The sequence below is a fragment of the Tigriopus californicus genome, chromosome 12 (assembly GCF_007210705.1).
Source record: "Tigriopus californicus strain San Diego chromosome 12, Tcal_SD_v2.1, whole genome shotgun sequence".
NCBI lineage: Eukaryota > Metazoa > Arthropoda > Copepoda > Harpacticoida > Harpacticidae > Tigriopus > Tigriopus californicus.
Window position 1 is genome coordinate 2,564,291 of NC_081451.1, and position 12,169 is coordinate 2,576,459.

Consider the following 12,169-nt stretch of genomic DNA (forward strand, 5'->3'; position numbering starts at 1 on the left):
ATATTGTTTGTTTATCATGATGTGATAGTATCCCGACTTCAGATCGATACTACTCCACCATGATCCTGCTTCAACCCCACTATTAACCTCGTTCAAGGTAGTGAGGCGGACCTTCCGACAACTAATATAGGGATTAAGTTGTCGACTGGCGTCAATTACTAGCCGTGGCTCTCTTCCATGCCGATGTACTAATTGCAAAGGCAACACACACCAAGGCTTACATTCAGACCTTGATATCGCCCCTGAAGATTCAAGGACGGACAGTTGATGCGTCAAAAATTGTCGAAAAGCCGGGTCCCTTGCACTCTTGTTGTCCGGGAGTTCGCTTTGAGGAGGCCACGAGATGAGTGGTGGGCTGTAACCGTTCTCCAGTAAGTCAAAAAGCTCCGCCGATAACTTAAATGTATCTTTCCAGTATTTAACATGCCGAGACTTATGAATATGACCCGGTACCTCCGGAATCTCTTTTTCAAGGTCAGTTTCCAAACCTATGAATCAAGTTTAAATAATAAATAATTTGTAATCACAAAGAAAATATCTCATTATTCTGGAAGACACATTCGATGGACAAGTATTAACCAATGGTGAATTAAGTAATTAAAATAAAATCATCAATAGCAAATCATGTCCTCCCCTTATTTGGGGGCTCGTTTCTTTGGACAATCCCTTGAATAGAGATGAGGTGACGCGCAGGTGTAGCACCGGCCCCGACAGGAGGCTTGGGCGGAGACTGGCGGTATTGGCCTCCCCGGGTTCCCCTATGAAAGGGTCGGCGTCTGGTAGATGGTAAAGAAAAGTGCCCAGGTGACACTTTCTGAAGGGGAGGAATAGCCGACACCTTTCCACGTAAAAGAGCATCCTCCACCTTAGCTTTCTTAATCTGTCTGAAGACGTATTCAGTTCGGTCAGCATAAAGAGGATCGGAAGAAGTGTGGCCTTCCACACCTTCCATAACCTCGAGACCGTGTTCTTCAAACACCTCTGCCATTGCCACCTCGTGTCTCGCAGCACTAACTCCAATTTGCAACACGGCACCGAGTTGTTGGGAAATGGAATGCCCCTCTTTCCCAACATGACCATCTAAGAATCGCCAGAGACGTCGCGCCTCGCGCCACTGAAAGCCCATCAAAGTATGGGACGAGGCAAAACGAGCAATGGCAATTGTTCCTTTGCATCGCAACTCAACATTCCTCACTTTGCACTGGGCCTCTAATTTCCGTTCTGTAAGAGACATGCAAGTGCCATATAATAATTTGGTTCAATTATTCTTTTATGAAATTATCTTCTAGCGTCAAGAGTGCTTAGCAACAAGGTAGTCCGTTGGCGCCCTCAATGTGTAAAAGGCTCACTCATTGGTAAAACAAGATTTTATGAATGCCGCCCAATAGCGCCACAACGCGCAATAAGGCCGCCCAATGGCGCCATCAATGTGCAACAAGGCAGCCCAATGGCGCCATCAATGTGCAACAAGGCAGCCCAATGGCGCCATCAATGTGCAACAAGGCAGCCCAATGGCGCCATAAATATGCAACAAGGCCGCCCAATGGCGCCATAAACGTGAAATAAGGCAACCCAATGGCGCCTTAAATGTGCAAAGAGGCCGCCCAATGGAGCCATAAATGAACAAGGCCGCCCAATCGAGCCATAAATGCACAAGGCCGCCCAATTGAGCCATATATGAACAAGGCCGCCCAATGGCGCCATAATTGTGCAACAAGGCCGCCGAATGGCGCCATAATTGTGCAACAAGGCCGCCGACTAGCACCACGAAAACGTAACAAGGCTCGACGGCGCCGATAACTGGCAGGAAGGACATCTGGCAATTTCAACCAACAACGGTTGCAATAACTGTAGTAATACAACTGTCAGAATATGAAGGATAAACTTACCATGAAACTTCTCATGGGAGCCCGCAATTTTTCCCATGGTGGTTGGTGCCTTGCCTCGACCAATCCAAAAGCCGGTTGGTGGAGGACGAGTCTTCTTCTTTGACTTTTCTCCCCGGGGAAGTTCCACGTCGGATTCATCGGTGAGCCATTCCAAATCAGAATCATCGTAATTACTTGATTCATCCTCGTCAATAACCGGGATCGGCAGTGGGCCAGATGGTATTGCCTTATGGCCCAGGTTCCGGGGACGAGGAGGATGGAGGGTACGGGGGCGGTCGAATTCATCTTCATTCGGGGATTCGTCAGCTTCGTCGTCGTTGTCGTCCGCATCGTCCTCGTCATCCTCATCCGACGTTGGTACCGTGGGCAAAGAAATTGGGTGAGTACGACGACGCTTGGTCCTCTTTGGCACATCAGGAATCGAAGGCTCATTAAGACCAATCCGCTGGTCCCCTTTTGCGGCCAAACGCGACGACCGTTTAGGAGGGGTTGCCTCGGATTTGCGGCCTGACTTCACCCGTACACCCTTGGAGGTGGAGGCAATGGGTGTTGAGGGACCCAGATCCATTCCAATGAAAGTGATATTCGCGGATTTACTTGTTTTTAGGGTAACTCACTGTACTCGTGTCCGAATGGTCGGACAATTCCACGCTTAATGACGGCTAACAACAACAAACGGCAAATGAGAATGAAAGTGTCGCATTTTTTCTGGACGTATCGACGCAACCTCCTCTCTCTCTCTCTCTCTCTCTCTCTCTCATCCTCAGTGGAAAAAATATCTCTTTCTTCATCTAAGACCCTTGGCCGAAGCCAGGTTTCTGTTATAGAGATGAATGAAATATCTCTTTCAACGGTTAGTACTTCTAAGATCTTAACTTTTGTGCTGTCTTTTTTAGAAGTTAGACAATGCACGTTCTAACATAGCCCCTTTACGGGCTTCTCTTTTGACGGACCAAGTTTCCAAGATCTTGGACCATCCTCCTCAACCGTAAAAAAGCCCGCTTCTCAGCAAAGCTATGTTCTACTGGAGGCAAAGCTTGAGCGAATGAGGGTGGTTGGGTTTGAGGAATGGGTTGAGTAGCTACATTTGAATAGGAATGTATTTTGGGAATAGGGGTGGGGCAAGGAATATTAGGGAGGAGAGTGTTTATAGGAATAGAGGTGGATTGGGTATTTGAAGGAAGAGGAGGGAATTGGGAGAGACGGTGGGGGTAGGAGGAGAGGGAGGGAGGAAGCTTAATGGGTTAAGGAAAGAGGGTGGGGTGGGATTAGGTCTAGGAATAGGGTCAGCCCTGAAACTACAAAACTGAGCTATCCTAATTCTCGGCTTTCTTTGCGTCTCTTCTACGTTGACGGAGGTACACCGTACATTAAAGCATGTCTTAAGTTTCATGGACTTCGGGCACATGTATGTGTGCAAAAAGGACAATCTATCTTTGAACTTCCTTTCTTCCTATTGAACTTCTCAAGGCCGAACTTGAGATGTGTTTGACACCATTGAGGGTGGTCAAACTGACAGCCTTTTCCTTCTTCAGGACATGGCTGCTTTCGGTACACAAGACAGACTGTTTTGTTTACAACTGTCTTTTCCTGCTTTATTTCAAGAGGAGCTTGGCCTTTACATTGGTCAAATCAGTCGGCTTCTCAACTACTGTGTGAGCCTGTTCTTCAAGCAGAACCCTGGTTTCATTGACTCTATGATTAAGGGCTTATTGACAACAGAAGGATCCATCCTTGCTAAGACCAAGTCCAAATATTGTCTAGCCTCTTTTCTGACTTTTCCAAAGATGGCTTCCATCACGAATGCAATGGAACCATCAATGAGCGGCAAAATCAAGAGACCAAGAAAAAGAGGGAAACTAAAAGGTTATGCAGTCTTGTCCTGAGATCAGGACAACAGAGCAAAATAGGAATAAACTACTTCACAACCAACTAAACATACGTATCTCAGATAAAGCTAGTAAACAAGAAGTAAGGGACAGACAAAGGCAAGGAATCAAGAGCATATTCAAGCTAGGAAAACAACACAAAAACACGGATATAAACTCAACAAACTGATCTAACACAAAATGAAATCAATACAATAATGAACAATAAATTCTAACTCTAAAGGACCAATACAATCAAACTAAAGAATTACACATAACGATTTGGAACTAGAGATACTACAATTAACAAATCAGAGAGAACTGCAAAAGCTGTACATAAACATGAATGAGCAATAAACTTAATAGGTTTTAAAGTAATTACGTCTTAGCAAAGAGGTGTGAAAATCCAAACCTAACTGAGAAAATATAGTCAATAATAACCAAAGAAATCATTAAAGCAAAAAATCGGTTTCAATTCAAGTTGGAATTTTATTAATATTGTTATTATGGCTGAAGTTATCATAATGAGAATTCACTTTACCCCAAGACATTGTGCTTTGCAAGTCATAGGGTGACAGAAACGTCCTTTTGCCACTAAAATCCTCATTAGTCTTTCAAAATCCTGGTTAGTTCAAACTAATAAAGTCTTCCTTTCTTTATTTCCTGCGTTGAACAAATTGATTCCCGCTAATATTCACAAGGAATAAGTAGGAGTTGTTCCAGCTACATCTTTTAAATCAGATTTGGAGTTTTGGTCAAAATTCCTGATGAACCCATTGCCAACTTTAATTCGAAGGCGGTTGAGGTTTAATAGGAAATAGATCAATTCAAAGCCTAATGAATATCACAGCGTTTCACCTTGCGCTGCTGTGGATTCCACACCAAATACCGATAAGGAGATTTGCAAAAGAGTTTCCTTTAATGCAACCACGAACGCTAAACCTTCTTCTTGGTTGGCTTTCTTGGCATAAAATTTGAGAAAGTGATGCAGCCTCATTTGGTCACCTCATTTTTGTTTAATTAAAATGCATTAAGTGCATTTGAGTTTTCCTTTCCATCACACTCCGCTTGGAGGGTTTTTCTTCTTCCATGCATCCCTTATTCTAAGCACTTTCAGTCGTTTTTCTGCTTCGAAACGAGACTCTCATCATGGCAGATTATTTCTGCAAGTACTACGACGATGGATCAGGGTTCCTTTGATCATTTCTTCTCATTAATGTGAAAGTCCTTAGAGGCAAGCATGTTTGACTTTAAGTTTGACCTATGTTCAATGCTCACATATTCTGACCCTTTTGAAGTTGCAACTACTCAAGGGCTTAATCGTAATTGTCGTCAATGTTTTCCACTATGAGATAAAGCTTCTTGTAGTTTTTGATACATAAAGCAGTATTCCCGACAATGATTGAACTAATTTAGCAATTTGACTATGTGTTAGGGAGGCACTTGGATTGCTAAATCCTTGGAGCATCAAAATCGATCATGTAATGCTAGATTATTGAAACGAAGCACGAATTGGTGGAAACGTGTTCTTAACTAAAAGGGTTAGACTGATCACTCGTTTTGATCATCCATTTACCCATGTCAGGTGCCTCACATGGCAGTAGGTAGTTTCTGGAGTACCACTATCTATCTGAAACTTCCCAAACTTTTGTACCAGACATCTAAAATGTTGCTCTTGATGAATGACAAGATTCAACCTGTCCGGCACTTCTTTCCCGATAATTTGAAGGTAAAAGAAGTTCATTATACTGTTGTTACTCGTTGTCAAAAGTTGTGGCCGCGGAGAACCTTGCTCTTAACTTTTAAGGCGACAATTTAAGATGCTTCTCATAGACGGCGAAAAAATTATATTCACATATTCATGAATATGGTGTAAGTTATCTTTTTATGTTGGATTGATTCTAAAGCTGATGACTGCAAGTTGAAATTGTATTGTAAAGTGGACCATTTCTTCGTCTTTCGGTTTGGCTTTTCACGGGCTTGCGAAACCGCTGGATGGAATCTAATCCCCACAGTGTATTGAAAATGAAAGTTTAGCCGAGTGAGGTCTCGTTTTCGGAGAGCCCATCAACACAGTTAAGTGCATGACACCTAACTTCCATGAAAAGGCAGCCTTGAGGCGCTTAAGCTGAGATGGAGATCCCACGCAAAAAGCCGCCAATCACGAAGCTGCTATTGCAAGTTTGGTTGATTGTGTCAAAGTGTGACAGAACCATTTCAAGTAGGAGACTCTATTGCATAGAAAGTCCCCTTTTTTACAAGGGGTAATCTAGGTAACCTGCAATGAATATCATGGGCATTAATTTACAGAAGTTAGCGAGGGCAAGGGTAGGAAGAAATCTCCAATTGGATGCCCTTAAAATATACAGTTTAATGAGCTCTATCATTGGGAATGGTTCTCCGCTTGAGAAATTTTTATCATTGCTATTATTTTCTCTTATGTTGACGACACGAAGTTGGTTTTTGGTACGAATGGCTAAGATTTCAGGCCAAGTTAATCTAATGAACAAGACCTTTTGGTTGTATGAAGTGCTTATTTGATGTAATGTGAATGGTTTTGGAGATAAGAAAAGTTTGCTTCCGTTAGCAGTCCACTTTTCTTGAAGTCCGTGATTATATCTACTCTTGGGTCACAGAGTGTAACATGGCCTTGAACGGAATAAAAGTCTACTCAATGTACTTTTGATCGGGAGATCGGCGACATTGAACCATCTATTGGCAGATGATGGAAGTGAAGACGTTGAGTAGGTCAATACATTCAGGACTTACGGGTAGTCACCCAAGGCATTTCGACAAGTTCGATGAGCAGATCTACAGGACCAATCGGGTAGATTTACACCATCTTTAACTGCACACAAATGAATATTATGAGCATGCAGACATCTTGAAATACCTTGATGTTACACAGTGTTCAAAAATCCATATCAAGTTTCCAGGGAAATTCCCAAACACCACTTGACATTTTTCTACCTCAAAAACTCATAGGGCACAACTTTGATTTTTTTTGCTTTATGGATTTCTAGCCCACATAAAAAACCTACATGATATATAGTGATATAGAGGTTATTTAATCTTCAGGGACCAAGGAGTGGCCATTGGGAAGATATTCGTGTGGGTGTTGTTAGGTATGGTTGATCACATCTACTTAATTTCGTCAAAAATATATGTATAATAAGTATATCAGAGGGAAGTAAATTAAACAATGAAGTCCACATTTCTTCTGTCTTGGGCTCCTTCATTGTTTAATTTGCTTTCCTCTGATATTTGTAGGGAATGCGTAGGCCTTGTTGATCCGGTAGCATCTTTCAAGTCAGACTTGGACAAATTTTTAGATAGCATACCAGATCAACCCTACATTCAAGGACTAGCTCGGTCTGCCAACTCAAATTCGTTGGTAGACCAAATATCACATTAAAATTGAAAGGTAATAAATAGACGAATTATAACCTTTCATTTTAATAGTACTGGGGATTTCATTCCCTGTAGCGGTTAGATAAGCCCGTGAAAAACCAAACCAAAAAAAAACCTTATATCCAAGGATTAGCCAGATCAGCCAATTCTAATTTGTTGGTCGATCAAATAATATACATAAATAAAAGTCAAGTAAAATGAATAATCTTCTCGTCTTGAAGTGCTGGGATTCCCATCCTGGTAGCGGTAAGGAAGTCCGAAAAAAAGGAAAAAAAAAGAAAAAATGAAGATGTACAAAATCTCTCTTGGATTGGATTTACTGACACCCTAAGACTACGGAGAGAAAAACGTTTTTCTCCACCAATTAGTTGGCGGTGCTCATTCTTACATTTCTCTCAAAATGTTATGGAGTTTTGATAGAGACTGAAATGGTAATTACTTTCGTGTTAGGTTAAGTTGGAGTAGGTTAGGTTAGGCTAGATTTGATTACGGTAAGTCAAATTTGAAAAAGGTAGCACTGCCAACTTAGTGGTGGAGAATAACGTCATGCCCCATGCATATATGTAGCATGTTCAAAACACATCAGGAGCCATTTCAACGCGATCACTGTCTAAGGACCATCTAAGAAAACGCTCATGCAGACTTGAGGGCTAGTCAGAGAGAAACGACACTCACGAGATTTCTGAGATTTATCTGGCTCCCTCGCGGTTGCCTGGTGTGTGCGATGGGGGATCGGCTTTGAACACATTTAGTTACGTGATTCTCAAAATCAAGTTCCGAATTCAGGGAGCCAGTGAGTTGATGGCTCGTTTGTCTGCTTTGGTTGAAACTGAGGAACGCAAGAGAAGTCGATCAGCCTGACACCCTGCTACCCAACTACCAAAATGTGTTCAAAGCAAAGTCTCAAGTGGCTTTGTTGGAGTGGCTCTTCTTTGACAAGCCCTCTATGTCATAGTAACGTTTGGTGCAATTCCTTTTGTGCACTTGGTGCGAATAAATTGAATCTGGTTCTTCGCCTCGCACCGACCCTCATTGGCTTCAAGAAGAGATTGTGCATGGTTCTTACGGAGTGACTATTGTAAACTTCCTTCCTCCTTTCTTCCTTTTCTACTATCAATTAAGTGTTTACCCTTCCAATGCTCTTTATACATTGCAAAGTAAAGTGAGTGAAATTTCACAATGCAGTGCAAAAACACCAGGAAAAAGGCAACAGCTTTTCGCTGTCAGAGATTACTTTGTACTGCACATTCTATACCTTATGTCGGTTCTAATATATTTATTTTTTTGGTTTGATTTTTCACGGGCTTTTCTAACCGCTACAGGGAATGTAATCCCCAGTACTAATAAAATGAAAGGTTATAATTCGTCTATTTCTTACCTTTCAAACTTTATTTGTGTTTCATTCAGAACAAAACTTCTCTATTCAAGGGAACGTGAACAACATAGCAACAAATAAAAAGTAGTTTGACCAGTAATTCATCGATCAGTGAAGATCATCACATCTCCCCCTCTGGGGTTTTGCAGAACTCCGGAACGAACCTCAACAATCGTCATTTTCGAATTCTCTTGGAGCCATTGATATTCACTTCGTACGATTGACCACGTGAGCACCGAGTGCTTACGGGACCGGTCTCAGTCGTTTTTTTGGTTAGAGGATGTTGGACATGGACCAAATCTCCAGGATCTAATTTGGAGAGGGGCTTTGCCAAACGATTAAAATACATTGCAGATTTTGCATTCAAAGTTGATTTTTGCTTTTCAAATCTTTCATAATGATCTGAAGGGAGACAAAAGTAAGAGGATGGGTGAGCTAGGATCAAAGTTCTTTGTCTTCCCCCAAGAAGTCTTTGTGCAGGAGAATATCCAGACGATTGAGGTGTGTTTCTCCACTCACATAATGCCGTGAGTAATGATTGCCAGTTGGAAGATTTAGCAACGAGATATTTCATTGCTTTAACCCCTGCTTCAGCGTGTCCGTTAGATTGTGGGTTGTTTGGCGACGAAGTTTGATGTTCTATCTTCATCTCCTGACAAAACTCGTCAAAAGATGAGCGAAACTGAGGCCCATTGTCAGTTTTGATGGAGCATGGAATGCCCCAATCAATTAACCAATTAGAGAGAATGTTAGTAATGGTATTGGTGTCTAATTTGTTGAGTTTTGAAATGCATGGCCAACCACTATATCGATCCACAAGAACCAAATAATAATGTCCCTTCTCCTCGAATAGATCCACTGAGACATCTTGAAATGGATGTTGAGAGATGGATTTTTGCGGAGGGGTAAAATGTTGTGATGGCGGAAGACGTGTACATTGTTCGCAGGATGATATAATGTTGTTGATTTCTCGATTCAGTGATGGCCAATAATACAATGCCCTGGCTAATGAGCGAGTTTTCGTTATCCCAGAATGGGACAGATGAAGTTTGTCGAGTAGAGAACGGCGAATGTGGCGGGGAACAATGACTCTGTTGTGGAAGAGCAGAATCCGATGCTGGTCATCGAATGATACTTCGTTCCATATGTTTGAGAACATTTTTGCAGGGTGTTCTGGAGGCAAGGTGTCAATTTTGGATTTCGAATTGAACACGTCAATGATAGCTTGATATTCTGGATCTTTTTGGGTGGCTATGGTGAGTTCTTGGAAAGATACGTCACGTGAAGCACCCACTGATGAAAGGGAACATTGAAGAATATCAATTTCTTCCCCTGATTCGTTGGAGAGTGGAGCGCGAGAGAGTGCGTCCGCAATTACTGTAAGTGTGTGTTTCCACTCGCCCAAGTAACGTTGAAAGTGTAGTATGAAAGTTTTGAGAGTATTCTTTGCAATCGAGGATTTTTGATGGCGTTAACATTTTTGCCATTGAAGATGCCCAAGAGGGGCTTGTGGTCAGTAATGACTTCGATTTTGTATGCCGTGTAAATAGAGATGACATTTGGAAATTGACCATTGGATAGCAAGGGCTTCCAGTTCCACCACAGCGTATCTTGTTTCGGTTTCGGTGAGAAAGCGTGATCCGCATTGAATTAGTTGATAATGACCGTCAGTGTGTTCTTGTACGAGAGCATATCCGTATCCTTTAAGTCGGGAGGCGTCGGTCAACAATTTGGTTGGTTGAGCCGAATCAAAATGTGCCAAAATTGGGCCCTCCGGGTTGGATAGAATTATTTTGGCCTTTTGAAAAGCCTGCTCATGTTCCGGCAACCATCGAAATACGACCTTGGAGCGTAAAAGTCCTCGCAATGGTTCAAGCATGTGACTCAGGTTGGGCAGAAATCTGTAATATTTTGAGGTGATGGGAACTTTGCGATTGCAGACGTCTTTGCAGGATTGGGAGATATCCCTGCATCACTAATGATGAATTCTGCAAATCGAACCATTTTGCCGACTTGGATTTTAGACTTGAACAAAGTAATGCCGTGGAGACGACATTTCTCGAGTACTTGAGTAAGACGGGTTTGTAGAATTGGTATGTTAGGAGCAAATATGAGAATGTCGTTGACGATTTTTTTGTACTCCGGGAATATTCCCTAGTGCCTGATCCCCTTGAAAGCAGAACTCGTCTCCGGATGCGTTAAGGCCCATTGGAGCCCGGCAATATTGAAATCTCCCACAGGGAGCTATGAAAGCCGTGAGATGGCGGCTTTTAGGGTGAAGCTCCACTTGCCAATATCCCTTTTTCGCATCGCGAACGATGAAAAATTTTGATTCAGGCGGAATAGAATGAGATATATCAGATGGCGTGGGGAATGGGTGAACGGGTCGACGAACAAATTGGTTAAGATTCGTGTAATCTGTAACCATTCGAACCGATCCGTCAGTTTTTGGCAAAAACATTGCAGGGCTGGTCCATTCTGTTGGTTCCAGGAGTGGCTCTTTGATACCAGAGCGAAACAAATTTTGCACTTCGTCTTTGGATTGTCCCCGTATAGCATAAGGAATTGGTCGACTAGTAAGAACTTTTGTAGGAGTGATCTCAATATCCTCGCGCAGATGTATTATCATTGGAGGGCAATTCATTGGACGAAGTCCTTGCTCGCAATTGAAGACGTCCTGGAACTCGTTGGTAACTTTATCCGCCATCGACACGTGGTCTTCTTGGGTTTGTACCAGCTTGATAGATGTATCCGTATCTTTCGAAAGAGGTGGAAACGTTGACGGAATCATGTGCAACTTGATCATATAATGCCAAGATAAAAGTATCGTATTGCTACAACTTGAGGTTACATATGCTTGAACGTTGGAAGTGTATTTGCCGAGATAGGTTATGCGCAAATGAATGGAACCATGACAGTCAAGTTTTGATCCATTCGCTGCTGAAACTTTTGTAATATTAGATTCATTAATTGGTACCTTATAGATTCGAACAAAATCCAGGGAGATGATTGTTTGTGTTGCTCCAGTATCAGGTATTGCCCACATTTTAAATGGAAAACCAAGGGAGTGAATTGTAACCACGGCGAAGGGCGTGGAATGGACGAACAAATCATGTGTGTAGTTCAAATACACGAAATGGGTAAGAACCGAAGAATGACATGTTGTCTCACAGACTGAATTTGAACCCTCGGTAAGAACTGACCTGGACTGGGCTTTGTCTTCGCCTAATTTGCTGAAGCATACTTTGGTAAAGTGCCCAAGTTTTCCACAGTAGGAACAAACAATTTTTCGAGCAGAACACTCCTTTCAAGAATGATTATCGCGGGCTTGTCCACAGCCGAAGCATTTGGATTGTCTGAATCGCATGCTCATTGAAGGCTTTTTAAATTGGTTCTGCTCAATGTTCTTGTTCCCACTTGGCCTGATCTTTTTCCTTTGCTTGTATTCTGATTTCTGTGAATGGAATGTTCTGGGATTAAGGCAGTCCTGACAACATTTGCAGATTCCTACGTGTAAGCCATCTTGAGGAAGTCGTCTTTTTGATGTTATCTTGGCGAAGAAATTCAGAGCGGAGGCTTTCGTTGCTAGTGCCGGTGACAAATCTGAGAGCGTACAAATTATCTAA

General features: G+C 42.3%; 2 protein-coding genes across 2 annotated transcripts; both read right to left on the reverse strand.

The window, feature by feature from the left end:
* Window positions 1-478: 478 nt before the first annotated feature.
* Window positions 479-3,544, reverse strand: LOC131892181 (uncharacterized). The gene is made up of 2 exons (XM_059241965.1): window positions 1,890-3,544; window positions 479-1,221 (listed from the first exon to the last, which is right to left on the reverse strand). The coding sequence occupies exons 1-2, from the start codon at window positions 2,455-2,457 to the stop codon at window positions 623-625; spliced, it is 1,167 nt and encodes a 388-aa protein (XP_059097948.1). The 5' UTR covers window positions 2,458-3,544; the 3' UTR covers window positions 479-622.
* Window positions 3,545-8,557: 5,013 nt separating this feature from the next.
* Window positions 8,558-11,711, reverse strand: LOC131892182 (uncharacterized protein K02A2.6-like). The gene is made up of 2 exons (XM_059241966.1): window positions 11,521-11,711; window positions 8,558-11,300 (listed from the first exon to the last, which is right to left on the reverse strand). Exon 2 carries the CDS (start codon window positions 9,700-9,702, stop codon window positions 8,719-8,721), a length of 984 nt encoding a protein of 327 aa, XP_059097949.1. The 5' UTR covers window positions 9,703-11,300; window positions 11,521-11,711; the 3' UTR covers window positions 8,558-8,718.
* Window positions 11,712-12,169: the final 458 nt, after the last annotated feature.